Consider the following 12807-nt stretch of genomic DNA (forward strand, 5'->3'; position numbering starts at 1 on the left):
GGCCTATAAAAAACACCCAGTAAAGTTATTGACCGCTTCCTGTTCCTAACCTCCACCCACAGAGACTCCATAGACAATCCCTCCATGGCATCCACCTTTTCAGCAGCTGTGACACTATCTCTGATCAACAGTGCCACGCCCCCACCTCTTTTGTCTCCCTCCCTGTCTTTTCTGAAACATCTAAATCCTGGCACTTGAAGTAACCAATCCTGTCCCTGAGCCATCCAAGTCTCTGTAATGGCCACCACATCATATCTCCAAGTACTGATCCATGCTCTAAGCTCATCTGCTTTGTTCACAACACTCCTTGCATTAAAATAGACAGATCTCAAGCCTCCGGTCTGAGCGCGTCCCTTCTCCATCACCTGCCTATCCTCCCTCTTGCACTGTCTAATTTGTGAGCTTTCTCTATTTGTGAGCTAAGCTCCTCTTCCCTAGTCTCTTCATTTCGGTTCCCACCCCCCAACAATTCTAGTTTAAACTCCCCCCAGTAGCCCTAGCAAACCTCCCCACCAGGATATTGGGCCCCCTGGGATTCAAGTGCAACCCGTTCTTTTTGTACAAGTCACACCTGCCCCAAAAGAGGTCCCAATGATCCAGAAATCAGAATCCCTGACCCCTGCTCCAATCCCTCAGCCATGCATTTATCCTCCATCTCATCCTATTCCTATTCTCATTGTCGCGTGCCACAGGCAGTAATCCCGAGATTACCACCTTTGAGGTCCTGCTTCTCAACTTCCTTCCTAACTCCCTGTAGTCTTTTTTTCAGGACCTCTTCCTTTTTCCTACCTATGTCATTGGTACCAATATGTACCACAACTTCTGGCTGTCCTCCCTTCCAATACAGGATATCTTGGACGCAATCTGAAACAACCCGGACCCTGGCATCTGGGAGGCAAACTACCATCTGTTTCTTTCTTGTGTCCACAGAATCGCCTGTCTGACCCCCTAACTATAGAGTCCCCTATCACTACTTCCTTCATCTTCCTTTCCCTACCCTTCTGAGCCACAGGGCCAGACTCTGTGCCAGAGGCACGGCCACTGTCACTTCCCCCAGGTAGGCTGTCCCCCCACCAACAGTACTCAAACAGGAGTACTTATTGTCAAGGTGTACAGCCACAGGGGTACCCTCTAGTACCTGACTCTTCCCCTTCTCCCTCCTGACTGTGACCCACTTGTCTGTCTCTCATGGTCCCGGTGTGACCACCCGCCTATAACTCCTCTCTATCACCTCCTCGCTCTCCCTGACTAGGCAAAAGTCATCGAGCTGCATCTCCAGTTCCCTAACTCGGTCCCTCAGGAGCCGCTGCTCGACACACCTGGTGCAGATATGGCCATCTGGGAGGCTGGGAGACTCCAGGACACCCCACACCTGACACTGAGCACAGAAAATTGGCCTCACACACATACTTCCTACCTCGCCTTGTCCCGTTACCACCTAAGCCCGTTGAGCCAAAGCCCCGTCACTCTGCTGCCTCTCACTCCGCAGCCCACTCCAATGCTGCCTGTTGGATATGGCTGCCTTCTTTTAAAACTTTTACGCTCTACTGGCTGACGTCACGCGCCTGCACAGACTCGCCTCTCTTTAACCCCGAGTAGTAAATAAAGCTCCCTTTGCTCTGAAAAATCAGCCGTTCACTCGCAGCCTTCTTGTTCCGAACGGAGAGGATTCTGACTCAGAATTTCTGAGGGCTAAGTGTACAAGCATTTGGAAAGATGATTGATTAGGGGTGTTCAGCATGGCATTGTGTGTGGGAGTAACACAAATTTGATAGATTTTTTGATGATAGATTCTGATTCTGAGATGGTCAATGAGGGCAGTGATACACACAGTCAAAGAGGTAAAGCCTTTGATGTGTCAATCTGGTATCGAAGGTTAGATCACAAGGGACCTAAGAAGAACTGGCTGATTGAATACAGAATTGGTTTGACGTTAGCAAGAAGACAGTGATGGTGGAAGTTTGTTTCTTGGACTGGAGGCCTGTGACTAGTTAATTGTTATCTAAATCAATGATTTGGATTAGAATGTTGAAGGCATTTACAGATAACACTGCAATAGGTGATAATGTAAACAATGAAGGTGTCAGGATTTACAGAGGGATCTTGATCAGCTGAGTAATAATAATAACTTTATTTATAGAGCACTTTTCATATAGACAATGTAGTTCAAAGTGGTTTACAATGGGATAAAGTGCAAACATAAAAATAAAAGACAGGAAAATGTTAGTTAAAAGCAAGATTAAATAAAGAAATTTTGAGCTGGCATTTAAAAGTGTCAAATGAGTCTGTATCCCTTGTAGCTTTAGATTATGAGTTCCGCAGTTTAGAAGAGGAGCTCAAAATGCTGACCTGCCAATTATCTTTTGAGGGAGATTGTTTAAATTAAGAGACCGATGGAAGTAGACCTGAATGTTTGAGCAGGATTATAAAACAAAAGTGATCTTTACTGAAAGCAATTCTATGATATGTTCCAGACCCACACCATTAAGTGCTTTAAAACAAGTAAGATAACTTCAATATCAATCCTAAAAAATACAGAAACGCTGATGAAGTGGGCTGAAGAATGGCAAATGAAGTATAATTCAAATAAATGATAAGTGTTGTATTTTGCAGTCAAACCAAGATAAGACTTCAACAGTGAATGGTGTGGTCCCCAGGAGTGCTGTGCACCAGAAGGTCCTTGGATTTCAGTCACATGGTTCCCTGAAAATGATGTTCGGGGGAAAGGGTGGTTAAGAAGGCTTCTGGTAAGCTGGTCTCCATCAGTCAGAAGTTGGAATATTACAGGATGTTTCAGTTGTACAAGATGTTAATGAGGCTGTATCTGGAATATTTTGTTCAGGTTTAGTTACCCTGCTACAGGGAAGCTGCATTAAGCTGGTTTCATATTTCTGGTCAGTTCTGAATCAAACTATTTCTCTTCACTAACCCGAGTCACATTTTCACCTACCTACCAATATTTACCACTGTGCCCTGACTAATCTTATCAGTCATACACATCAAGTGCCGGACTGAGTGCCATACCACACACTGAATACCAAACTGTGTACTGCGTGGCGTACCTGGCTGCGCACTGATCAGGTCACTGGCTCCTCGCACCCTTCCCATCAGCTCACCCAGCTGCTGACAGAGGTGTTGCTTGGGTTCGGAGTGACCACAGGTGTCGGCTGAACATTTGTACTGAGGCCCTTCCAACCTCTGTGGAGAGAACAGACTGACCATGAGTGATGACAGATGTGTAGTGGGCAGGCAGGCTGACCGGAGTAGGTGAGTTCAGCTGCTCGTGCTGGCAATTGCAGGCCATTTAATCCTAAGGGCTTTCCCCATCCATTGAGAGCCCAGCTCAATCTGCCACAGCTTGTGTGGAGTTTACACATTCTGTGACTGTGTGCTTCGATGCCTCCCATAGACATACTGGAAGGTAAGCACACTGTTGTAAATCACTGAAGGGATGTGTGTGAATTGGAGGGGATTAACAGTATGGGTGTGAGCGAGTGGAATAATTGGAATTGTTCTGAGAGCTGGTGTATGTTCAACAGGCAATATCACAGAGACACAAAAATCAGGCCCTTCAGCCCACTGAGTCCATACACAACCAAACTGTCCATTTGTGCTAGCCTCATATGCCTGCACCATATTCCAGGTCTGAATCAGAGCTGATCAGTGGACAGGACAATGTTCTGGAGCTGGATCTCGGCAGGGGCAGAGCTGATCAGTAGACTGAGACAGATTGGCTGATCTCTCAAACATATAGTCAGTACTCACGGTTAAAACAGAGCCGCAATGTTGGCAGAGGAACGGTGCTGTCAGTGACGTGCTTCCTTCCGCCTCCTCCCGGACACAGGCGTCGCAGTGACACTGGAACACGTACTGAGACATCAGGGCTTGCTGTCGCTCCCTCACTGCCAGCCGGCGCCAGTGTGGGCCTGTATACACATACACATACCGGGTCAGGGGGGAGACAAGTAAGGTTGCAGAGGGAGAGTGGAGTCTGTGAAGGAGGGGAGTGAGTTGGGAGGGAGGGACAGGCAAGGGGAGGACACATGGGTATCGGGCTAATGGGAAAATGGCAAATGAAGAGAAGGGAAGGAGGGACTGAGGGGGAGATCAGGTTACCATAGCAGTGCAGCACCTCCTGGCCGACAGGGATGTGCTGGGTGGCTCGGAAGATGATGCTGGTGCCGTGGAAGGAGATGCTGGTATTGGGGTCACATGAGTGGTTGAACAGACTGGCCCTGGCGTAGAGAGCTGTAGCAATCCGGACCTGACGTGTCTCCACAACCCGTTCACACCCCATTCCTGTGGGCAGAGACATGGCTGAGAACTGGCCAGTAATAGAGAGCAGTACTGCACCGTACCAGCACATAGAGTGCACTACACCCGCCACTGTGCGGAGAGCTTCTAACATCCGCATCATACATCAGAACAGGTAAGAGTGCGTGACACCAGCCACTGAGGTAGGATTCAGGGAGAACCATCTCGTCTGTGGAGTGGGGCCTTTGACCCAGAGGGTGGAGAGGATCAACACCCCATCCCCTGCCCTCCCCTCTGAAAGCCTCCCAACAACAAATCAACCCTGCCCTCTCCCATTTCCCCCTCATCTCCTAATACTCCCCTTTTCACATCCCCTACCTTACCCCTGCACTTTCTCACCTCACCACCCCTGCCCCCCACCATCCCACTTCCTCTCCCTATCCCCCACAGCACTGACCAGTGTCGGTAATCGCAGTGATGGCCTGTCCGTTACACTCCAGCTGCAGCATGTGGCGCAGGACAGCCACGCCCAGCGTCTTCAGGCTCCTTGCACCATCCTCACCCTCAGCCTCTGCCACAATCCCTAGTCTTGCTCCGCAACCGCTCTCCCTCACCGCCTGGCACAGGGCAGCAGCTGATAGCGCGCAGAGGAACTGGTGTTCAGGGGGACGGGCCCCGCTGTGGGTCAGCAGGCTGTGAATTGTCTGGTAAGGAGTGGCCTTCTGTGGCCCCCTGCCCTTCTCCTGGCCTGGAGTGTCCATCACCTGCAACCTCTCCACCTCGGCCAGGCCAGCGGTGAGCACAGTGCGCAGGGCGAGGTGGACAAAGGGGCCCAAGGTGAGCAGGAGGCCTGTGAAGGGGCAATCAAGCCAATGGTAGAGATGCCAGGCCTGTTGACGGCACGACTCGCGACAGTAAGAGCTGAAGCTGCAATGCGGGCACGGAAGGGGCAGATCGGTGGGCCGCAGGCACAGGTGGCAGTACAGGTCCTGGGTGGAAGGCTGACCACCAGAAACCAGCACTGTTGCGAAGGCCTCTTCCTGCAGGACCACCTCCCCTGGCTGCAGGTCTCGAGCCGCGGTATAGTGACGGCCCCGAGTCACGTCCCATTGCAGTGAGATGGAAGGGGGTGAATCTGGCTCCACTTCCCCTGAGAGAGGAGTCTGTGCCTCAGGAACACGTGGTCCCTCCTTAAACCGGTCTAGCCGCTGGAGACAGGCAGCCTGGCGGTCCCACAACTTGTGCTGCAGCTCCGGGGGGTAACTGTGCTGCTCAGCTCGGTCAATCTCCTCCAGGCATTCCTGCAGGGCAGGGAGAACGTGAGGGTGTTAGTGACGGCACGCAGGAGGGGTGGGAGAGAGGGTGGGGATTTAGTGACTGCACGATGGACAGAGGGTGTGTGTTAGTAACTGCATGCAAGAGAAGGGGTGGGGAGAGTGTGGGGGTTTAGTGACTGCAAACAGGAAGGGGTGGGGATTTAGTGCCCGTACACAGAAGGGGGTGCTGAGGATCGTGACTGCACACAGGAAGGGGTGGGTAGAGGGAGGGAGGTAGTGACTGCAGACAGGAGGGAGTGGGAGAGAGGGTGGGGGTTTAGTGACTGCAAACAGGAAGGGGTGGGGATTTAGTGCCCGTACACAGAAGGGGGTGCTGAGGATCGTGACTGCACACAGGAAGGGGTGGGTAGAGGGAGGGAGGTAGTGACTGCAGACAGGAGGGAGTGGGAGAGAGGGTGGGGGTTTAGTGACGGCACGCAGGAGGGGTGGGAGACAGGGTGAGTGTGTTAGTAACTGCATGCAAGAAAAGGGGTGGGGGTTTAGTGACTGCGAACAGGAAGGGGTGGGTAGAGGGAGGGAGGTAGTGACTGCAGACAGGAGGGAGTAGGAGAGAGAGGGTGGTGAGGGGTGGGGGATGAGAGTGAGAGGGATGGGGGAGAGGAGCGCGAGAGTGGTGGGGGAGAGGAGCGCAAGAGGGTGGGGGAGAGGATGGTGGAAAAGTGAGTCAGACGGGTTGGGGAAAGGTGGTGTTGGGACTGCTGCTTTTTACGATGTATGTCAATGATTTGGACTACGGTATTAATGGAATTGTGTCTAAATTTTTCCAATGATACGAAGATAGGTGGAGGAATGGGTAGTGCTGAGGAAACAGAGAGCCTGCAAAGACTTAGATAGTTTAGGGAATGGGCAAAGAAGTGACAAATGAAATACAATGTTGGAAAGTGTATAGTCATGCACTTTACTGGAAGAAATAAATGGGCAGACTATTATTTAGATGGAGTGAGAATTCAAAATGCAGAGATACAAAGGGACTTAGGAGTCCTTGTGCAAGATACCCTAAAGGTTAACCTCCAAGACGAGTCGGTTGTGAAGAAGGCGAATGCAATGTTGGCATTCATTTCTAGAAGTATAGAATGTAAGAGCAGGGATGTGATGTCGAGGCTCTACAAGGCACTCGTGAGATCACACTTGCTGAGTATTGTGTGTAGTTTTGGGCTCTTTATTTTAGAAAGGATATACTGACATTGGAGAGGGTTCAGAGAAGATTCGCAAGGATGATCCCAGGAATGAAAGGGTTACCATATGAGGAATGCCTGGCAGCTCTTGGGCTGAATTCCCTGGAGTTCAGGAGAATGGGGGGGGAGGGGGATCAAATAGAAACATTCTGAATGTTAAAAGGCCTGAACAGATTAGATATGGCAAAGTTATTTCCCATGGTAGGGGATTCTAGGACAAGAGGCCACAAGTTTAGGATTGAAGGACATCCTTTTACAAACATAGAAAATAGGTGCAGGAGAAGGCCATTCAGCCCTTCGAGTCTGCACCGCCATTCAGTATGATCATGGCTGATTATCCAACTCAGAACCCTGTACCTGTTTTCTCTCCATACCCCCTGATCCCTTTAGCCACAAGGGCCATATCTAACTTCCTCTTAAATATAGCCAATGAACTGGCCTCAACTGTTTCCTGTGGCAGAGAATTCCACAGATTCACCACTCTCTGTGTGAAGAAGTTTTTCCTCATCTCGGTCCTAAAAGGCTTCCCCTTTATCCTTAAATTGTGACCCCTCGTTCTGGACTTCCCCAACATCAGAAACAATCTTCCTGCATCTAGCCTGTCCAATCCCTTTAGAATTTTATACGTTTCAATAAGATCCCCCCTCAATCTTCTAAATTCCTGTGAGTATAAGCCTAGTCGATCCAGTCTTTCTTCATATGAAAGTCCTGCCAATCCAGGAATCAATCTGGTGAACCTTCTCTGTACTCCCTCTATGGCAAGAATGTCTTTCCTCAGATTAGGGGACCAAAACTGCACACAATATTCTAGGTGCGGTCTCACCAAGGCCTTGTACAACTGCAGTAGAACCTCCCTGCTCCTGTACTCAAATCCTTTTGCTATGAATGCCAACATACCATTTACCTTTTTCACCGCCTGCTGTACCTGCATGTCCACCTTCAATGACTGGTGTACCCAGGTCCCCTTTTCCTAATCGGCCACCGTTCAGATAATAATCTGTTTTCCTGTTCTTGCAACCAAAGTGGATAACCTCACATTTATCCACATTAAATTGCATCTGCCATGAATTTGCCCACTCACCTAACCTATCCAAGTCACCCTGCATTCTCTTAGCATCCTCCTCACAGCTAATACCACCGCCCAGCTTTAGAACTGAGATGCGGAGAAATTACTGTAGTCAGAGGGTGGTAAATGTGTGGAATTTGTTGCCACAAGCGGCTGTGGAGGCCAAGTCATTGGGTGTATTTAAGGCAGCGATAGACAGGTTCTTGATTAGCCAGGGCATCAAAGGGTATGGGGCGAAGACAGGGAAATAGGGATGACTGGAAGAATTGGATCAGCCCATGATTGAATGGTGGAGCAGACTCAGTGGGCCGAATGGCCAACTTCTGCTCCAGTATCTTATGGTCTTATGGTGGGAGGGGAGGGTGAGAGGGATGGGGAAAGAGGAGTGTTAAATGTGGGGATGTAGAGGGTCTGAAGGGTAGGGAAGAAGAGGATGAGAGTGGTGCAGGGAAAGGAGGGTGAAAGGAGTTGTGGATAGGTGGGTGAGAAGAGTAGGTGAGAGGGGGAGATGGGTGAGGGAGAGGAGGGTGAGGATGGGGTTGGGGGCAGATATGCACAAGGGGTGGGGAGAGGAGGTGGAGGTGTGCGGAAAGTTGGGTGAGAGAGGTGGGGAGAGGGGGAGGTTGAGATGGGTGAGGGGGTGGGGAGAAAAGGGTGAGGGGGTGGGTTGAGATGGGTGAGGGGTGGGGAGAGAAGTGTGAGGGATGGGTTAAGATGGGCGGGGAGATAAGGGTGAGAGAGGTGGGTTGAGAAGGGTGAGGGGTGGGTTGAGATGGGAGGGGGTGGGGAGAGAAGGGTGAGGGGTGGGGAGAGATGGGTGAGGGGTGGGTTGAGAAGGGTGAGAGGGGTGGGGAGAGAAGGGTGAGAGGGGTGGGGAGAGAAGGGTGAGGGGTGGGGAGAGAAGGGTGAGGGGTGGGTTGAGATGGGAGGGGGTGGGGAGAGAAGGGTGAGGGGTGGGTTGAGAAGGGTGAGAGGGGTGGGGAGAGAAGGGTGAGAGGGGTGGGGAGAGAAGGGTGAGGGGTGGGGAGAGATGGGAGAGAGGGGTGGGTTGAGATGGGTGAGAGGGGTGGGTTGAGATGGGTGAGAGGGGTGGGGAGAGATGGATGAGAGGGGTGGGGAGAGATGGGTGAGAGGGGTGGGGAGAGAAGGCTGAGGGGTGGGTTGAGATGGGTGAGGGGTGGGGAGAGAAGGGTGAGGGGTAGGGAGAGAAGTGTGAGGGATGGGTTAAGATGGGCGGGGAGATAAGGGTGAGAGGGGTGGGTTGAGAAGGGTGAGGGGTGGGGAGAGATGGGTGAGGGGTGGGTTGAGATGGATGAGAGGGGTGGGTTGAGATGGGTGAGGGGTGGGGAGAGAAGGGTGAGAGGGGTGGGTTGAGAAGGGTGAGGGGTGGGTTGAGATGGGAGGGGGTGGGGAGAGAAGGGTGAGGGGTGGGGAGAGATGGGTGAGGGGTGGGTTGAGAAGGGTGAGAGGGGTGGGGAGAGAAGGGTGAGAGGGGTGGGGAGAGAAGGGTGAGGGGTGGGGAGAGATGGGAGAGAGGGGTGGGTTGAGATGGGTGAGAGGGGTGGGTTGAGATGGGTGAGAGGGGTGGGGAGAGATGGGAGAGAGGGGTGGAATGAGATGGGTGAGGGGTGGGGAGAGAAGGGTGAGGGGTAGGGAGAGAAGTGTGAGGGATGGGTTAAGATGGGCGGGGAGATAAGGGTGAGAGGGGTGGGTTGAGAAGGGTGAGGGGTGGGGAGAGAAGGCTGAGGGGTGGGGAGAGATGGGTGAGAGGGGTGGGGAGAGAAGGCTGAGGGGTGGGTTGAGAAGGGTGAGGGGTGGGTTGAGATGGGTGAGAGGGGTGGGGAGAGAAGGCTGAGGGGTGGGGAGAGAAGGGTGAGAGAGGAGTCTAGCACCGGTTAGTGAATTGCATGCAGGGAGCATGGGGGTGGGAAGAAAGGGGTGAGGAGAGGGCACAGGTTCTTGCTCCTAGGGGTGCAGGCTGTGTGTGAGGAGGGGAGTTGAGTGGGGCAGGGTGGGAGGGAAGTCGTGTGTGTAGGGGATTGTCACTCACCTGGTAGCGCTGCAGGTGGAAGAGGGCAGCAGACCGGTTGGCATAGAGGAGGGCTGTCTCGGGGCAGTCGGCAGTACTGTGTCTGAGACCCTGATGACAGAGAGACCATCAAGCAGGAGCAGACTCCTTCCCCACCCACTGACTCAAATGATGGCTCTCCCCCCACCCTAACACTGATAGGCAGGTTGGGGGAGCCTGGAGCTAGTGGCATGCACTCGGTCAGAGGTCCCCCATTCCCAAAAGCAGTGCAGATCTCTCATCGTTCTGACCAGCCCTTTATCTTTTTATTACTGGTATTAAACCCCGTATGATGTTGGGTGCTACATCTCTCATCAGCAGTGGGTGAGATGCTGAGGGGATTCTGAGAGACGAGAGGTATCCACAGGACGGCAAGGACTGATGAGGGATAGAGAACAGTACAGTCCCCTGCCTGACTAAATGCCTCAAACTGCCTGTCTCCATCAACACTCTGGAAATGTATTCAGGAACCTTTCACAGCAAAAAGATTCACCTAACATATTCACTCATTAATAATCCCTGCAGGTCTCCCTCTCAGCCTCTGACACTCCAGAGAAAGCAATACAAGTTTGTCCAACTTTGCTTTCAGGCTGATGCTTTCTAATTCAAGGGCCATCCTGATGAGTCTCCTCTGCGCCTTCCAAACCGCACACACCCTACCTGTAACAGGGTGACCAAACCTGCACCCCAACCAGCCTTAAACAGCTGCAATGAGACTTCCTGACCTTTATACTCGATGCCCCAACCGCTGAAGGCCAACGTGCCACGCACCTTCTTTACAGCGCTATCTGACTAGCTGCTTTCAGGGAGCTGTGGACTTGAACCTCAGCATCCCATCTGTACATCAATGCTCCATGGACCCTGCCAGTCACTAAACGTTTTACAGTTGTCCTCACAAAGTGCAACACCTCACACTTCCTGGATTAAACTCAATTTAACACCCTCCCCACCCCAGTGCCTTCAACTGTCCCATGGGCTGCTGATAACCATATAACAATTACAGCATGGAAACAGGCCATCTCGGCCCTTCTAGTCAGTGCCGAACTCTTACTCTCACCTAGTCCCACTGACCTGCACTCAGCCCATAACCCTCTATTCCTTTCCTGTCCATATACCTATCCAATTTTACTTTAAATGACAATACTAAACCTGCCTCTACCACTTCTACTGGAAGCTCGTTCCACACAGCTACCACTCTCTGAGTAAAGAAATTTCCCCTTGTGTTACCCTTAAACTTTAGCCCCCTAACTCCCATGTCCTCTTGTTTGAATCTCCCCTACTCTCAATGGAAAAAGCCTATCCACGTCAACTCTATCTATCCCTCTCTTTTAAATACCTCTATCAAGTCCCCCCTCAACCTTCTACACTCCAAAGAATAAAGACCTAACTTGTTCAATCTTTCCCTGTAACTTAGGTGCTGAAACCCAGGTAACATTCTAGTAAATCTCCTCTGTACTCTCTCTATTTTGTTGACATCTTTCCTATAATTCAGTGACCAGAACTGTACACAATACTCCAAATTCGGCCTTACCAATGCCTTGTACAATGTTAACATTACATCCCAACTCCTATACTCAATGCTCTGATTTATAAAGGCTAACATATCAAAAGCTTTCTTCACCCCCTATCCACATGAGATTCCACTTTTAGGGAACTTGGCACCATTATTCCTAGATCACTCTGTTCTACTGCATTCTTCAATGCCCTACCATTTACCATGTATGTCCTGTTTAGATTATTCCTACCAAAATTAGCACCTCACATTTATCAGCATTAAACTCCATCTGCCATCGTTCAGCCCACCCTTCTAACTGGCCTAAATCTCTCTGCAAGCTTTGAAAACCTACTTCATTATCCAGAACGCCATCTATCTTAGTATCATCTGCATGCTTACTAATCCAATTTACTACCCCATCATCCAGATCATTAAGGTATATGACAAACAACATTGGACCCAGTACAGATCCCTGAGGCACACCACTAGTCACCGGCCTCCAACCTAACAAACAGTTATCCACCACTACTCTCTGGCATCTCCCATCCAGCCACAGTTGAATCCATTTTACTACTTCAATATTAATACCTAACGATTGAACCTTCCTAACTAACCTTCCGTGCCGAACCTTGTCAAAGGCCTTACTAAAGTCCATATACACAACATCCACTGCTTTACCCTCGTCAACTTCCCTCGTAACCTCTTCAAAAAATTCAATAAGATTTGTCAAACATGACCTTCCACGCACAAATCCATATTGACTGTTCCTAATCAGACCCTGTCTATCCAGATAATTATATATACTATCTCTAAGAATACTTTCCATTAATTTACCCACCACTGATGTCAAACTGACAGGCCTATAATTGCTAGGTTTACTCTTAGAACCCTTTTTAAATGATGGAACCACATGAGCAATATGCCAAACCTCCGGCACCATCCCCGTTTCTAATGACATTTGAAATATTTCTGTCAGAGCCCCTGCTATTTCCACACTAACTTCCTTCAAGGTCCTAGAGAATATCCTGTCAGGACCCGGAGATTTATCCACTTTTATATTCCTTAAAAGTGCCAGTACTTCCTCCTCTTTAATCGTCATAGTTTCCATAACTTCCCTACTTATTTCCCTTACCTTACACAATTCATTATCCTTCTCCTTAGTGAATACCGAAGAAAAGAAATTGTTCAAAATCTCCCCCATCTCTTTCGGCTCCACACATAGCTGTCCACTCTGATTCTCTAAGGGACCAATTTTATCCCTCACTATCCTTTTACTATTAATATAACTGTAGAAACCCTTCGGATTTATTTTCACCTTACTTGCCAAAGCAACCTCGTATCTTCTTTTAGCTTTTCTAATTTCTTTCTTAAGATTCTACTTACATTCTTTATGTTCCTCGAGTACCTCATTT

The 12807-nt window shown here is 50.2% G+C and overlaps 1 protein-coding gene across 2 annotated transcripts in view; it reads right to left on the reverse strand.

Moving 5' to 3' along the window:
• Nucleotides 1–12807, reverse strand: part of smyd4 (SET and MYND domain containing 4) — a 32126-nt gene that overhangs the window by 9445 nt on the left and 9874 nt on the right. For both annotated transcript variants that reach the window (XM_073053037.1, XM_073053036.1), the window contains exons 3-7: nucleotides 9883–9972; nucleotides 4712–5555; nucleotides 4117–4299; nucleotides 3766–3926; nucleotides 3063–3198 (exon numbers count right to left, since the gene is read on the reverse strand). In XM_073053037.1, coding sequence (XP_072909138.1) covers nucleotides 3063–3198; nucleotides 3766–3926; nucleotides 4117–4299; nucleotides 4712–5555; nucleotides 9883–9972 — 1414 coding nt within the window. The remainder of the gene's footprint in view (nucleotides 1–3062; nucleotides 3199–3765; nucleotides 3927–4116; nucleotides 4300–4711; nucleotides 5556–9882; nucleotides 9973–12807) is intronic.

This window comes from Hemitrygon akajei, chromosome 8 (genome assembly GCF_048418815.1).
Source record: "Hemitrygon akajei chromosome 8, sHemAka1.3, whole genome shotgun sequence".
NCBI lineage: Eukaryota > Metazoa > Chordata > Chondrichthyes > Myliobatiformes > Dasyatidae > Hemitrygon > Hemitrygon akajei.